The 16,586-nt window shown below is 42.6% G+C and overlaps 1 protein-coding gene across 1 annotated transcript in view; it reads right to left on the minus strand.

Moving 5' to 3' along the window:
- Nucleotides 1-16,586, minus strand: part of CNTN5 (contactin 5) — a 923,854-nt gene that overhangs the window by 438,939 nt on the left and 468,329 nt on the right. Inside the window, exons 6-7 of the mRNA XM_006027993.1 lie at nt 10,307-10,430; nt 4,596-4,771 (exon numbers count right to left, since the gene is read on the minus strand). Coding sequence (XP_006028055.1) covers nt 4,596-4,771; nt 10,307-10,430 — 300 coding nt within the window. The remainder of the gene's footprint in view (nt 1-4,595; nt 4,772-10,306; nt 10,431-16,586) is intronic.

Here is a 16,586-nt window from a genome sequence, read left to right on the forward strand (position 1 = left end):
GTGTGGGCTGCATAGGGGGGCTGCAGACGGGACAGGAGCACATGATGGGGCTGCAGCTGGGTGGGGAGGTGAGCAGGGGGAACTGGTCCCAGGTGGGACAAGCAGCATAAGCCTTGTCTCATTGGGGCACAGATCCAGCGGTTCACACCAGCAGGAGGGCTACCAGGCTCTGTTGCACTCCTCCCAGGGGTGCAAGCCCCTGCATCTGTGCCACATAAGAGGAGGCTCAGGTTGTGGCAGCAGCAATCTTCTCCGGTGCTGGGCACAACCCATGCCCAGCACCAGTCCCAGGTGGGACAAGAAGCCTGAGCATCCTCTCTTTGGGGCACAGATCTGGGGGCTTGCATCCCAAGGAGGGCTGCTGAGCTGTGCCAGACTCCTCTCAGGGTGTGAGCCCCCAGATCTGCGCCAGATGACAGGAGGCTCAAGCTGTTGCCTGGGACCAACCCTGGGCACAGCCCACACCCATTGCCAGGGAAAATTGTTGTTGTTGCCAGTCCCAGGTGGCAGCAGCAGCCTCCTGTCATCTGGTGTGCAGATCCAGGTGCTCTCACCCTGGGAGGAGTCTGACACAGGCAGAAGTTTCCCGGAAATCTCTGCACTTGTCTCCTTGAATCTTGGCAGGCTTCATACCCCCAGAAGGGGCTACCATCCCTGCAATTTTCATCCAATTCAGGCTAGAAATGACAAAGTTTTTGGCATTTTCATGATTTTTCATTATAGCCTATGGGCTAAACATTGAAACTCGTCGAAACACAGAAACAGTTTTGATGAAACGAAATGGGACAGTGCTTCAAAATGAAACAATGAAACAAAACACTGTCCCTTCAAAATGGTGAAACAGATGTCAACACAAAATGATGGTGTTTTGCACAGCCCTACTTTCAACCATTTTAGACACAGGAGGTTTAGACATGGGGAAACCACCTGGGTGGAAGGAAGCAGGCTGGTAGCAATATAGATAATAATGACATTATTAAGGGCTCTAATTCTAACACTAACATGATGATGCATGCGGAATGAATAAAAGTTCTTAAATAATATCTATAAATAAAAGGGAAATTGACATTATGTATAAGGTTGAGATGCTATGAGAACTTGTTTAAAGATTTAAAGACTAAACACTCGCAACATTTTGTATCATAATTAAAGCTATTCTTTAAGCTGTAGTGGGAAAAAACACAAAAAAGGGCACCGGAGAAGCATGTTTAAGATGTAACTTTTTAGGCACCTCAGGTTTCCTAATGGAAACTACTCATTATCATTAACTCTAGTGGAAATATCAAGCATCACCATAACTACTACTGCACACTGTAATTTGCCCATAAGTCCAGGAAGAAATTACTCAAACTTTTAAACAACTGCTGCAAGGAAAACCAGCTGAATTTTCTGGATCAAAATCAACTTAATGCCCCAGAAAGCAGGGTGTTCTGATTTATATATGAACTATCAATTTAGCAAGGTTGACATAGAAAGATGTTTTGAAGCTGAAAACAGCATGAAAAGACTTTATTCTTGACTCATTTTGTGTTTAATTTACTGACATAAATTTGTGAGAATCTAAACTTTTGATAGATTGCTATGAGCTTACAGATTTAAAACTCAGCAGGATGTGAGAGAATTCAGAGGTGTCACATTATCAATTCAAAGCTCTCATCAGCATGGTAATAAGTTAATATAGTATAGTGACACCATTTTATATAGCGAATTGCTGCATGTCAAAAAATCACTGCATTATGGGAGAATATTTTTCATTCTGATTTATGCTTCAAATGTGAGGAAAGTATTCCAGATTGCATTTTACAATAAGTGAAGAACTATGTTTACATTAAAAGGTGTCTTATTGACTGTGCACAATTGTGCTTGGGTCCTGACCTCAAAGGCCTTATACTAGAAATAGATAAATAGACACACAAAAACACATATATGTATGTATAAATATATATACATATTAGTGTGTGTATAATTGGTTATATATGTCACAAACATCAAATCTTGGGGGAGTTGTGAGGTGTCATTCAGATTTCTTCTGCTTGTTATACTAATATGATACATGTGGTGATTTGCATTTGTAAATACAGGTAGCAGATTAACCTCATGGTAGTTACTGCACAGTAGCCCATGTGTAGACATGGACCAAGAGCAAATTTGCTCCCGGTCAGCCCAGGCATCAGGGGCAGGAGAACAATCCCCTCTCCTGGGAGCTGCTGCCACCGGGGCAGGCTCCAATTGAGGAACCCAGCTGAGACAATGTGCTCTACCCACAACCACTGCCTACACCCACACTGAGATAAAAACCAGTCTTTGTTTACATTCCACTTCTCTCTCCATGATTGGAGCCAGGGCTGGGACATTGTGCCCTGCCCCTGGGAGGTTCCTGCTGCCAGGGCAGGCTCTGATCACGGAGCCTGACCAGGACAGTATCCTCCTGCGCTGGCAGGCAGCTTCTAGCCCTAACCTACTTCAAATTAATAGCATGTGTAGATGTACCCAGAGATTTCCCTGCTTCAGCTGTAAGGAGAACAGTGGAGCTGAGGCTTGCAGGGACAAGTAGTGATCCCAGAGCAAATCAAGGTCTGTTTTTTGGGACAAGCACTGGCACACTGGGAAGCAACTCAGGGTATCCTGTGGATGGGTTTTTGACAATACATGCATTGCCACCAGCAGGACTCAAACCCACAGCCACTGCCTACACCCACACTAAGATAAATAGCAACCTTTGTTTGAATTCCATTTCTCTCTTTTCCTATCCATCCATCCATCCCTATGGTTTTAGAGACTTGAAAAGAAAATAATCAAAATAAAATGCTCTACTGAAGTATATTAGATCCTCAGCACTTTGCAACTGTAGACACCCAAGTCCCACCTGCTTTCTACAGCTATCAGCCGTATTTCTGAGTAGTTTGTCTTTTTGTGCAATTGGGGTCAGTTAATCAACCCCCTTAGTCATTCTCATGAAAGAGGCTGTGGTTCAGAGCTCTGAAACAATCCAACTTCACCAGCTGTAATCTTTTATAGTTAAGAACTCATTTTACAATAGTTTTACAATATACCAGGGAAGCCAGGACAATATTTTCCCAGAGCTGACTTTAGGACTGAATTCCAGCAACGCTTACTGACAAGAGCATTACAATGTTATTTTTTTTAAGTTTAACTACACTGCTATGCAAGTTGTAAAATATATTTTATGTTACTGGAGTCTTTTACATATCAATATGGACTGCAATGGTGACACAAATGATGGCAAACTACTGGTAAAAATAGACTCCTTCCTATTCCAGAGACACATTGGATAGTTCCCTCACCTTATTAATAAATTTAGTAATAGCATTTGCAGCAATGGAAGTAAAATCAATGGGTAGCAAAATCTCATGCCCAAGGGGACTGTCTAATTGCCAGCAGGAGCTAAAAACTTGGGAAAGAATTATTTGTATATCCTCTACTTTAAAAAATAAATAAATCACTGCATAATATGTTATGCAATAATATAAGCTACAGAATAGAAGCTTGCAATAAGCATAAGCCATTGCTGGAGGCAAGACACTTGATTTACTAAAATAATGTGTCAGTTCCTAAACGGTACCTCTAGTGCTCCAGAGGTATGTTAAATGCTTGAATGAGAATATTGCCTTAACCATCCACATACTTTAATTTTCCATACTTCTGTCTTTGTCACTATATATAAAATTGCAGAAAGCCCATACTTTAAAATTATTTCAAATGTTGTGCCATTTAATTTTTAATTTCTATGTCATCCAGGGATAATTTCATTTATTGCCATTTTTGATGGCCATATAATTCATGTTCTATACTGATTGTACATGCATGTGCAACCATAATGTACACACGCAATTACAGCCACTGACTCAAATAATCTATCATTGCATTACACACACATGCACATGTTCAAATACTGTGATAAATTGATTTATGTGCCCGTTAGAAAATGGGCCCTACATTAAAAATATTCTGAGACAATGCAAAAAATGATAATTAAATGGTATATTTTTTGGAAACATTCCAAACAAAGTGCTTTCTGCAACTTTCCTGTGATTACTCTCACTCCAAAAAGTTAAACAGACAGCAGCCATTTAAACAAAGTAGCTTATGACTGATCCTACCATTTTGGCATGGCATAATATAGGTTTTTAAATATTGGTTTGTATGTTTTTTCTTTTTTCTAGGACAGGTGTGAGCACCCTGTGATTTGTGGGTTGGATCCAGCTTTCAGAGGTATTTGATTCAGCTCATGACCATGGGATTTTGGCAGCATTTGGTGGAAGAAGGCTTTGGCAGCAGTCACTTTCTCCTGCTACCACAGGGAAAAGGATCAGCTGTGCTACCAAAGGCAATAGTGGCAGGAGTGGGCACTCTCCATGCAGGAAAAAGTAGCATGATGGGTATGTTCCCTGTGCTACTGCAAGGAAAACTGGCAGCAGTTGCTGGGTTTTAAGACCATCACACCTTTGACCCAAACTGAGTCAATCCAAAACTCGCAATCTAAAAGGTTGTGGACTACAGCTTTATGGCATTTAGGGAACCTTATTAAGTTGTGTAATAGATTGATATATCCATGTTTGAATATTGTTACTCACATGCAAATTGAAGAAGGGCCTCTTTACTCAATATGGTGCCAAACATGTTGGTAGTTAGACACTGATACTGCCCAGAATCCTTAGCTTCACTGGGATTGCTGATGATCAAACTTCCTTCTATCAAACTGTAGCGGTAATCACTTTCAATGTCAATTTCAGTTCCATTCCGTAACCATCTGGGGAGAAATAGGGAGTAACTAGTTTAGTATTTGACTGGAAGAGAAAGATGACATTTTTGATACAATGTAAATGATCAAAAGGGGTCCAGCTAATTATAAGCATTGCTGATAGCACTGTCTATTTTTAAGGCTATATGGCACTTGCTGTTTAAATCTCTGTTTTCAGTTGCCTCTAACTTTGGAAAATTTTAATTGTTCAGGCTTGTATTTTCCACAAGCTGAATAATTCTGGACAATGTTAACTGACCTGGCTCAGCTGTATTCAAACACACTGATAACCTTTTCTTGAAAAGCTGTTGTTGCCTCATGCTTTGAAGCAGGAACGTCACATTTGTCCAGAGGTGGCTTTTCTGTTAGAAATGTCCCTTTTATTGTTCCCATGAGCAGACACCTACATTTGGCCAAATTCTAAAGCCTTTGAAAACTTCACACATTCTTAAGAACCATAAGAATTTCCATTTACTGGGTCATCCCTAGGTCCATCTTGCCCAGCATCCTGTGTCACAAGGGGCAAAGAATAGATGATGACAGGGAGAGTGAACTAGTTATGACCAGGGCTTTTTTTCACAGTTCCTCTCCCACTGGCAGACTCCAGCATTTAAGGTCTAGAAGTTCTGGAGCCTGTCCCTCAGTTCCCATGCTCAATAGCTAAGGATGCACCTTTTCTCCAAGAATGTGTCCAATCCTTTTAAAAATCTGGTTCAACTGCCAGTTTCCACTACGTGTTTTGGCAATGAGTTCCACACTTTAATTACATGGTGTGTGAAAAAGAACTTCCTTTGGTTAGTTTTAAACTTACTACCTACTAGTTTCATTTTATGATCCATAGCTCTTGTATCATGAAAGACAGTAAATAAATAAGTCCCTTTTTACTTCCTCTTTACCATTTAATATTTTATAAATTCAAATCATGGCCCCCCTCAAGCATCTCTGTGCTAAACTGAACAAGCCTAGCACCCTCCACCTGCGGAGCATGTGTGAAGACACCCACTATGTCAAGTGGATCACCCTGATCCATCCTACTGACACCCTGAAAGAACTCTAATGGGTTGGTGAGGCATGATTTACCTTTGACCAAATCATGTTGATTCCTCCCCAGCAACTCATGTTGTGCACATACTGAACAATTTTCTTTTTATTATTGTTTCTATTTTTTTCCTGGAACAGAAGGCCTTCTGGACTCTGACTCACTGGCCTTAGCTCCCAGGGTCCCCTCTAGAGCCTTTTTTTTAAATATGGGAGTTACATTGGCAAGCCTCTTGTTCCCTGGTACTGTGGCTATTTTTACTGATAAATTGTTAGGAGTTTGGCCAATTTCCAATTTTTATCAGAGATTTGGGGCCACATCTATGAGGGTAGAGAGGAGATACAGATAAGAGGCTGGCAGGGGAAGTAACAGACTGGTATTCTCCAGACAAGGCATCTGACATCTTGAATGGAGATCAGTAGCAGAGCAAGACTATTACTGACTGGGAGACAGGAATGAGTAATCTGAGATGAGAATGAGTAATCTGAGAGAAACTGTGATTGGAAGCCAAAGAAAATGGGAATATCTGGCAACAAGACCTGGAGCTAGTAAAGAAAATGGAAGGGACCCAGATCCTGTAGGTAGATTATTACTGAGATGAGATGAGAGACCATTGGGAGAGACTAGGAATAGCAAGTGTAGTGAACTGGACTAAGAAGTTTAAGTGGAAACTGGGATAAAAGGCAATGGGTGGGATTAGGGCAAGGATAAATACAAACTTATCTGTAAAACCTTAATTCAGACCCTTTATGTGCAGTATGGTGCAGCATTCACTTATATAGGATTCTGTCTCAGTGTCTGTAAAAAGTCCCTTTTTCATTTATTACAAAAGATGAGAGCTGTTGAACAGAGCTAATGAAAACTTGGAATTTCCATGTTGGAGGAACTGGACACATTTTAAGATTTGTTTGGTCTTAAATCAAGATAAACATTTACAATTTAGAAAATTAGAAATGTTTCATGGCACAGAACTATTGAAATAAGAGAAATGACTAAGCATTTAGCTTAGATTGAAAGGTTGCCTTTATGTGCTTTGGGGTAGGTAACGTTTGGTAATGGGAAAACTCTACTTGTTCAGCACCAGGCAGATGGGAGCAGTTTTAATCAGAGTCCAAACTAAGCACTCACTCACCATCCAATTCCTACGCATTTGCCTACCATGCAACATCTAAATCTGCCTGCTTCATTTGGAAGTCATAGAATCATAGCAAAGTAGGGCTGGAAGGGCTAGAATACCATATTGTCCTGCCCCCTGCTCAAGGCAGGATATCCCCTGACTAAACCATCCCAGTCATGTGACTGTCAAACATGCTCTTAAAAATCTCCAGAGATGGAGATTCCACAGCTTCTCTAGGTTGTCTGTTCCAGTGCTTGACCACCCTCATAATCAGACACTTTTTCCTAATTTCTCACCTAAACTTCCTCTGCTGAAGACTGAGGCTTTTGTTCCTAAAGACATAGAGAAAAGTCTATCTCCACCCCCTTTATATTAAATTTTTAGGTATTTGAAGACTGTTATCAAATCCCACTTCGGTTGTCCCATCTCTAGAATAAAGAGACAAGGTGTGGGGCCCAAAACTGGACACAGGACATCAGGTGAGGCCTCAGCATTGCTGAATAGAGCAGAAAAATGACTGCACTTGATTTCCAAAAGACACTCCTGTTAGTACAACTGACTATGCTGTTGGATTTTTTTTGGCAACAAGAGTATACTGTTGGCTCATACTCACTTTATAATCTATTGTAACCCCCAGTTCCTTCTTTCCAATACACTCATTCCTTAGCCTGTATTATTATTCCACCCAAAGTGCAGGATTTTGAATTTGTCCACTCAATGTACTGCTTGCATCCTGGCTGTGAGGTGCTTGATAGTAATCACTGTTCCTTCCCCCACCCCTCCAGTCAAGTTCGTTCTATTGTTCCCCTAGCTCCTATTTGACAGTCCATTTCTTTTAGTACAATCTGCTGTTATCCTACAGACCAGTGGCCGAAATAAAAGGAGAGAGAGAGGAAGTCAAATTGTGTATACAAAATGCAGGTGGAATTTTTAGGCTAAGGGCTACTTAGAAAGAAATCACAGCCAGGAATGTCCAAGTCATGTATAAAGAACAGATGAAGGGAAGGCACAGATGGGGGGTGAAAGCAGATTCTCAATAGGAAGTCTGTGCAAAGTAGTTAGGGGATGGACTTGAAGACCTGAATGGGGGCTTCCTCTCTGCAGCATAACCTCCAGATTCCTTATTTCTGTGTTAGAATCCCAATACTTTCCTGCTGGTCTCATCCTGTTTTTAATGATTTGATGGCAACAAGCCAGCTGTTTGACAATGTATAGAATCCATTATACCACAGAGGGTAGTTGCAGAGGCCAAAAAAATATTGCTTCCACTTTCCAGGAACCTAACTCAGGCAACTTTTACTTGTTACCCAAGATTTAAAACCTGAAAACCCAGGATGCCCCATTGTCCCTGAAAGTGGCACTATCGCAGAAGTAATTTCTGGCTATGTTAACTCTATCTTATTCCCATGAGCCACTGGTGCTGCCAACTATTTGAAAGACACCACAGATTTCTTAAAGAAACTGGGCTCCATTCACAAGCTTACAAAAAAAAGCCATATTATCTACAATGGATGTCACATCTCTGTACACCAACATCTTCCATAAGGACAGATTACAAGCCATAAAGAACATTATCACTGACAAGAAAACTGCTTCTATTGCCATTAAGCTCTCACACTTTGTCCTCACACACAACTATTTCAGGTTTGGGGACTCCCTATACCTACAAATGAATAGCACTGCCATAGGTAGATGTATGCCCTCCCCCATAATATGCCAAAATATTTATTATAGCGCTTGTAGTTAATTTCTGTGGCAGCTGCCCTCTCATCTTTCTGGTATACCTCTGGTATATCAATAACTTCTTCATAATATGGACACATGGAAAGGAAGCTAGAGAAACTTCACCAGGACTTTAACAACATTCACCCCTCCATCAAACTAACTCTGGAATATTCAACCCAGAAGATTCATTTCCTAGACATCACACTGAGGGTTTGCAATGGCCACATGCGATCCTCACTGAGGCATCAGGCCTTCTAAGGGACCCAAATACCAGCTCTGCGCTGACATCAATACAGACCACATAATTCTGGGACCAAATAACAAGGAGTACAACATCCAAAAGTTCATTCACCCACAACTCTACCAAAGTCATTGATGCTGTCACCTGCTTACAATCTGTTGCCTACATCAGACAGAGAGGGTGATCTCTACATGCAAGGAAGAATAAACATGCATCTGACATTAGCTGCAGAAAGACACACAAGCTTGTGGCAGAACGCTAACTTCCATGGACACAGCATCGCTGATGATGGAGTTCACAAAAGCTTGATCTCTCATATATATTATTTAGTTAGTTGATAATGGTGCATATCTGCCCTGTCTTCTGACTCACCTTGGCAGCCATTAATTCATATTGAGCTGTCCAAATCAGCCATGTCAGACTAGAATAGATGTTTCCTTTGTGCCACCATAACAATTTTTATGACAGCACAAAGCAAAAGCAAAAAGCCATCCATGCCCTTTTTTGCAGCATAAATGCCTTTCTTTGTGACTGCAGCAAAAGGTGGTAATAAGTTGTGTTGCTTGCATGCCCTGGGATGTGTCTGTAAGTGGGGAACCCCACCCAGGCTTTCCCGCTTACAGAGACATGACCTAGAGATTCTTGGAAATGGATGTCTGTAAGCAGAAAACACAACATCCATTATTCTGCAGGATCAACAGGCAGGACAATAGGCGATATGTGTTTTACCTAGCAAACCAGATAACCTAAGCCAAACATCTTAGCCCACCTGATCCACTTCATTTGATGATGTCTATTCATATCCTATGTGGCATAACAAGCAGTGACAGTGCCTCTACTAGTCCTGAGGTGTTGGCATGGGTGAAGAAGGTCTACATGCAAGTGTTGGTGCAAAGGACTACAGAGAAAAAGATTATGCAAGCTACTATCAAAGCTAGGGCACTGGAAAGGGACAGAAAAAAAATGGAGTCAACTCCTGGCTCAGCCACAGATGTCCTGTTTAACCATGGTCAAGCTACTTAATACCTTCTTTCCAATCTTTAGAATGGAAAAGTAACACCTGGTCTCACAGGGGTGTTGTCAGAATAAAATCCATAAGTAACTTTGGAGCTGTGTGGGTATCAGAAAGTTTTGGGGGCTGGGAGTCTCTTTTATAGTGAGTGTCTCAATGGATGGATACACTATGCATGGTATGGGGCTAGAATTCCTGCCCCATACCATACTGGTCCTTTCCTACTTTTCCCATATATGCTATTGCCTGCTAGGAATCCTGGTTGGTCCCCAAACCCAGTGGACAGGGAAGCTCCTTGAAACTGTTAACACCTCCTATTATTATGTTCCCCATATGTTTTTGCTCAGAAGGGGAGTGTATCGATCAGACATTCTGAAAGCCTCAAAAAATTCTCAAGCTACATATTGTACCTGTATGTAGGAGCAGGATTTCCTCGTGCTTGACAATTCAGAGACACTTTCTTCTCCTCAGAATCAGTAGGAAAAATCAAATCATCAGGCTCTTGTATAAACACTGGCCCATAATCAGCACTTTCTGTGGAAACAATAAGACCCATAGTTTCAGCATGCTTAGCAAATAGTATTTTATATGTTATATATGACATATCATTGTCCAGATTTTTTCCAGAGATTCTAAATAGCATTCCCACAGATGCTGTTGATTTAAAAAATAAAAAGGGGATAAGGTAGGTTATCAGAGAAAGTTACTTGGATATTGTTTCCTTACAGACTTATTAATTTAGCTTATACAGGGTGTGTCTACACATTCATTAAGGGGCCATAGTTACTGTGCATTAAGTTTAGTACTTGTATAATCAAGTACTAAATCAATGCACAGTAACTAGTGCTACTGTACATTAGTGCCGGTGCATGCCTTCTTAGTAATGCTACTGTACAGTAGCCTAATACTAATGTGCGGTAGCGTATTAGCACTGTTTTTGATGTTATGTACTACTGCACAGTACTATTAGGCTACTGCGCGTTTAGCACCTCATGTAGATGCACTCACAACTAACAATGTTAATGGTGGGAAAAATAACATTGCTTAGTTCCTTTGAGCAGCATTATTTATTGGGAATCACAGATCATGAGAGGAGAAATCACTGGCATCAATTCTGGATATCTTTCTCATGTAATGTTTTATTTTTGCTCTATATACTAGTAGCAGGAAAAAAGCTTTCCAGAAATTCCTTTTTTGGCCCAAACACCATCATGCATCTTCCAGGAAACAATTCTACCTCACATATTGACCCTACTTGGTGAGACCAAGACAGAGAATAAATTCTCCTTATGCTTGTAACAGCTCCACTCAAACAAGCTGAAGTGCAAAACTAACACCAGCATATCATTCTTCTCAGAACTGAAGAATAATCTGTCAATAAGAAAAAGAACTTGCCAGACTATTTATTACAGCATCAACTGGTGCCTCCTGTCAAAACAGTATACATCTATATAACTGAAATCTGAAATCCTGATTTTTCCTATGCACTGTATCTGAATTGGGCATATTTCTGTATTTATATATGTACACTCTGCACTGAGGAAAACTGGTAGATATTGAATCTATGGACCAATTTCAAAGGTGGTTATAGACTGGTTTGGAATTTTCAAACAAAAAAAGGAGTTGTAAGTGTAATGAATCTGATCATATAAGTCCAAATAAGTAAAATATTTGCATAGAGGTAGAAGAAACTAAAGGAAGTGGAGTTTGCATCAAAGTACTCCCTTTAGAGTCTCAGAGTTATCTCCTTAATTTGGCTGTCATTTAATTTACAGAATTGGTCTAAGCATTCTGAGGTAAACAGGCTCATTTTCCCATTATACATAATTAAGCATATGGGAGCAGGGTTTTATCTGTCATAATTTTACAGTTTCATGTGTTCACCTAATGAAACTACTCCAAGGAGTATTGTGGACAGAATGTTACATTAAGCTGTTTATATCAACCTAGTATATTTGTAGAAACACATGTAGGCAGTCAGCTCCCTATCACCCACCTACCAGGGCAGGCTGCCAAACCAGAAGTAAACCACCTCATGATTAGCTTTGAGGAAGAACTCACTGAGGGATCTGTCATTGATGCTGACATAAAAAAATTGCTTTACTGAATTATTTTTCTGAACTCACCCATTTCCACCTACAAAAGGTCCCTGCAGGAGAACTATGTGACTTGAACTACATAAGACACGCAGAACTTCAGTCTGCACAATCTGGGCTTTTGCAGAATTCCAGGGAGCCGTGTTTTAAGTGACTGAACTCCTAATGGTAGCTGGTCATAGAGCAGAGGAACGCTTCTCCAAACAGCAGAGATTGTTTTTATCTTTTTCGATAACAGCCATTTCCAGATCTGACATAGTGGATTTGAAACATGCACACTTGCTCTTGCTATCATACAGTCCTTGGTATTGTAAATAAATAAAACCCATAAAGACCTTTAAAAATCTGGGGGGGGGAGAGGAACCTAGTGTAAAAAAATAGAGGTCAGATGGATCAGAGGAAAGAAAGAAAAACATTACTTCCTTACCACATCAAAGGATAAAATGTTGGCTTATTCCCCAAAATACTCTTGATGAATGACAACAATAATTTTAAAACCAAGTGGTTATTTTAAGAAGAGTGATCCATGCATACAACAAGAGTAGCAATCCAATATATCATAATTCCATAATGTTATTGTTTTCATTAGCTACCACAAATATCAGCTTAAGGAAAAATAGGGTTAATTTTATGTCTGACAGCTGGTGTTGAAGGATGAATTTTAATGGGAAAAGGAATCTAATTCTATGCCTAATTCTAAGCTTTTTAAAATACCCTATAATATCAATTGTGGCTCTTCAATTAATTGTAAATCTGTTAGTCATTTGTGAAAGAAGCAATGAAGAGATCCTGGATATACAGCCTAGGAGTTGTTACTACCTTTCCCTGCTTATCTTGCTATATGCATCCAGAAAGTCAGGAAAAATTTGAAGGGTGAGGGTGAAAGTATGGGAAATGGGGGTCTGCAGCTGTAATGTTTGAGGCCCCCTGGGATTATTTATTGGCTGACATTCCAAGACATTAATTTTTATCTTTTGTATTTGAAATCCCTACATAGTGGGTACATCTAAATGAGACATTAACTGTGGAGTTGCCTAATTAGCTCTGCAGTAAACGTATCAGGCTGCTTGCAGACGTTAAAAAAAACAAAACATTTTACCAGAAGAAGCAGCACATTACTTCAGCCTGGCTCTGAAGTGCCTGTATAGATCGGGCACTTCAGCAGGGCTTTTTGGCATTTTTAGGTAATAGCTGATTCAATCAAATATTAGATAAAAGCAGTAAAAAAGCCCCACTGAGGTGCCTGATCTAAACAGATGTCGAGTGAGCTGGGTACAACTAAAACATTGCCTCTCCTGGGCATGTGTGGGGCTCAGTGAGAGAATGCATCAAGTTTAAAGTGCCATGTTTTTGAGGAGGGGTTTAACATCTGCAACCAGCCTCAGTATCTACACATGCAGTGCTAGTAGGATGGAGTAAACTAATTACTCCACAGTAGGACAGTATTTGTAAAATGTACACATGCATTAGATCCTGGAGCAGTTTACTCACAAGTAAACAGCTTGCGAGTAAATGCTCCTGTCTAGGCATCTACATGTGCAGGGATATGGGAGCAGATTCACTGCTCCTAGCAGCAAACTGCTCCCAGTTCCTGGGGACCTGCAATGGGGGGGCGAGGACGGGCGCAGTGTTTCTGGGCTGTCTCTGGACCTGGGCATTGCAACCTGCCTCGTACCCCAGCAGCAGTAAGCTCCTGGCCCTGGTTTTCCAATCCTGGGCACGGAGCTTGGAAAGAGCTACAGGGGAGAAGCAGGTCCCAGCCCTCTGCCCTGATTTCCTGGTGGGGCAATTAGCAGATAGCTTGCTGCTAGCTGCCTCACCAGTGGATCAGGACAGTGGCCTAGGACCTACACCACACCTGCAGATCTTTCCAAGCCTCATGCCTGAATCACCCAATCAGGGCACGGGGCTGGGACCTTCCTGTGGCCAGAAATGTTCCTAGCCCCCACTCCACATTCACAGGGTGGGGGCTGGAGCATGGGTGACTGGTGCTACTTTAGTCAGGGGGGGCACATGCCCCCACCAGCTACCAGTCAGCAACCAATCTCACTGACCAGGGGAGTCCCCTGCAGCCAATCTCACTGACCAGACCAATCTCATTCCATGATTATGAAGGAACAGGCTCCCCAGCCCCCACCAGCAGGAAGCTCCAAGCAGCAGTTCCATGGTCCTAGGGGCAGTACTAGATGATAAGGATCTCCCAGCACCATCCCAGCAACCACAGAGCTGGTTCTGGGAGATAAGGATCTCCTAGTCCCCACCCTCCCTGAGCAAAATGGTGAAGTAAGGGCTGAGAGATAAGGTTCTCCCAGCCCCTATCCTCCCTATTACAGTCTCAGAATGGTGGGCTTGGAGCTCCCAGATGCCAGGGCAGGTAGACATAGTCCCTGCCCCAGCTCCGGTGGCAGAGCCCGCTCTGGCAGCAGGCGGCTCCTGGGGACAGGGAGTAATCTCCTGCCCCCTGGTGGCCAGATGACTGGAAGCAGATTTGTTCCTGGTCAGGTATCTATGCAACTACTACTGCATAGTTAGTAATCACAAGTAAATTTGCTACTTGCATTTGCAGATAGCAAATTTACTCATGATTAGTAAGATTTACTGTTCAGTAAGCATATGTACATGTAGACTCATATGCTTACTGCACAGTAAACTATGCTACTGCATAGTAAAGCATCTCATGTAGATATACCCGCTGAGGGGATTTTTTACTCTACAGCACTGCACATATAGATGCTGATAGGGCTGGCTGGGGCATGAGTGTGCTTCAGTGTGGTAGATGCATTCAAATGTAGTGCTCAACAACCTCAAAAATGTGCAAAACAAACAAAACAAAGAAACTACATGTTCAGGAATATCTATTGTTCATATCTGTCTTGGATTGAGTAACTTTTTTCAGGAAGCAGTAAGTTAACACAGTGTATAAATCAACCCCAAATATTTTATTTTAAAAAGTTAGTTTTTTCATATATTCAGAGTACAAGTCAATCTTTGCTTTGATCTTCATCAAAGTGAAAAAAAAGGATAGGGCCCTTGCATGCTGGTGGGCTCTGGGGAAGTTCCTCATAGCCTCTGGGAGATCAGCGAGCAGCCAGCCCACTAGCAACCCACCCTGGGTGCCTGGGGGGGGTGCTGCCACCATGAAGGAAAGGACCAGGCTCCCTTGCAGGGCAGGGGATGCCCAGTCCACCAGCAGCTTTCTCCCTAGCCATTGGGGGGCAGGCAGGCTCCGCCAAAAGTAGGATCAGGCCTCTCATTGATTCTGCCTTCAATAGACTCCTGCAGCCAGCAGGAAGCCTGGTGCTGCCTGGGAAATGGCTGCCTCATCTCATGGGCAGTACGTGGTGTCAGGCAGAGGCCAGGGGGTGGGGGGGTGAGGCTAGCCCTGCCCAACACCCCTAGCCTTCTCCCCAACCTGTGCTGCCCATGGAGTGAGGCAGCCCCTTCCTGGGTGGCTCCAGGTGTCTTGCCAGCTGCATAAACCTGCTGAAGGCAGAAGCAGTAAAGGGCCTTGATCCTGCTTTTGACGGAGCCTGCCCAATCCTCTGCAGCTGGGGGGTGAGCTGCCAGTAGGTTGGAAAGCCCCTGAGCTGCAAGGAGGCCTGGTTCTTCCCTCCACAACAGCAGCACCCCCTGGGCATGAGTTGGTGGGCTTCTGGTGGGCCAGGTGCTACCCAAGCCCCCAGGGGCCCAATCCAAGTTCCCTGGAGCCCAGATATAAGTTGAGGTAGAAATTTAATACATTTTTGGATTTCAAACCTTGACTATATACTGTGAAATATGGTAGCTGGAAAAAAAAAATAATCAAGCAGGAAAATATTGATGAATAACTTTGATTCTTTTTTTCCAATTCATTTTCTGGATTCTTAGACTGCTGGATGAAAGGGTGAAGGTAGAACAGTAGAATATGAATCCGATGAGGTCAGAGTTAGGCAGAAACAAGTGTTGTAGGAATAGACATGCGGGTGAAGTATTCATAGAAGTCTGGGATTGTGAGAGAGGAAAGAAAAGCAATAGTACTGTTGCAGATTATGTTGTTACCAGGGTTGGCTCCAGAGTGCAGTGGCATGCTCACATCCCCTGTTAGGACCACGGTGTGAGAGCAGCAGCCAGGTAGGTGATCTCCAAAGCAGGTAAGAACTCCACTCATTCTTGACACTCCCTCCCTTTCCTTCTGGGCTCAGTGGCACCTCCTCTCCCCTTCCCTTGACCCTCTCCTCCACCTACCACTGCCCCTGCCCTGCCCCTGGTTGACCAAAGGGCAGGGGAAGCTCCAGAACCACTCCTGCCCTGTTCCATCTGGGCTGGACACAGAGCCAAGGTCAGCCTTGGACAGCTGTAGCAACAGTTGGGATGGGGAGGTTTCCCCTCCCTGCCCAGTCCTCCCAGGTGTTCCCCACAAGTTCAGGAGCAGATGCATCCACCACTGTCCCCAGATGAACCAAGCTTCCTGCACAACCACTCCCTGCAGCCCCAACCAGAGCAGAGCAAGAATGGCCAAAGCAATGGAGACGGTGGGCAGGTCTCCCTTGTTCCTTCAGAGGTATAAATGGAGATAGGGAGTGAGGAATGGGAGGACAAGTGTTATTTTGTGTGT

The sequence above is a fragment of the Alligator sinensis genome, unplaced genomic scaffold (genome assembly GCF_000455745.1).
Source record: "Alligator sinensis unplaced genomic scaffold, ASM45574v1 scaffold18_2, whole genome shotgun sequence".
NCBI classification, from domain to species: domain Eukaryota; kingdom Metazoa; phylum Chordata; order Crocodylia; family Alligatoridae; genus Alligator; species Alligator sinensis.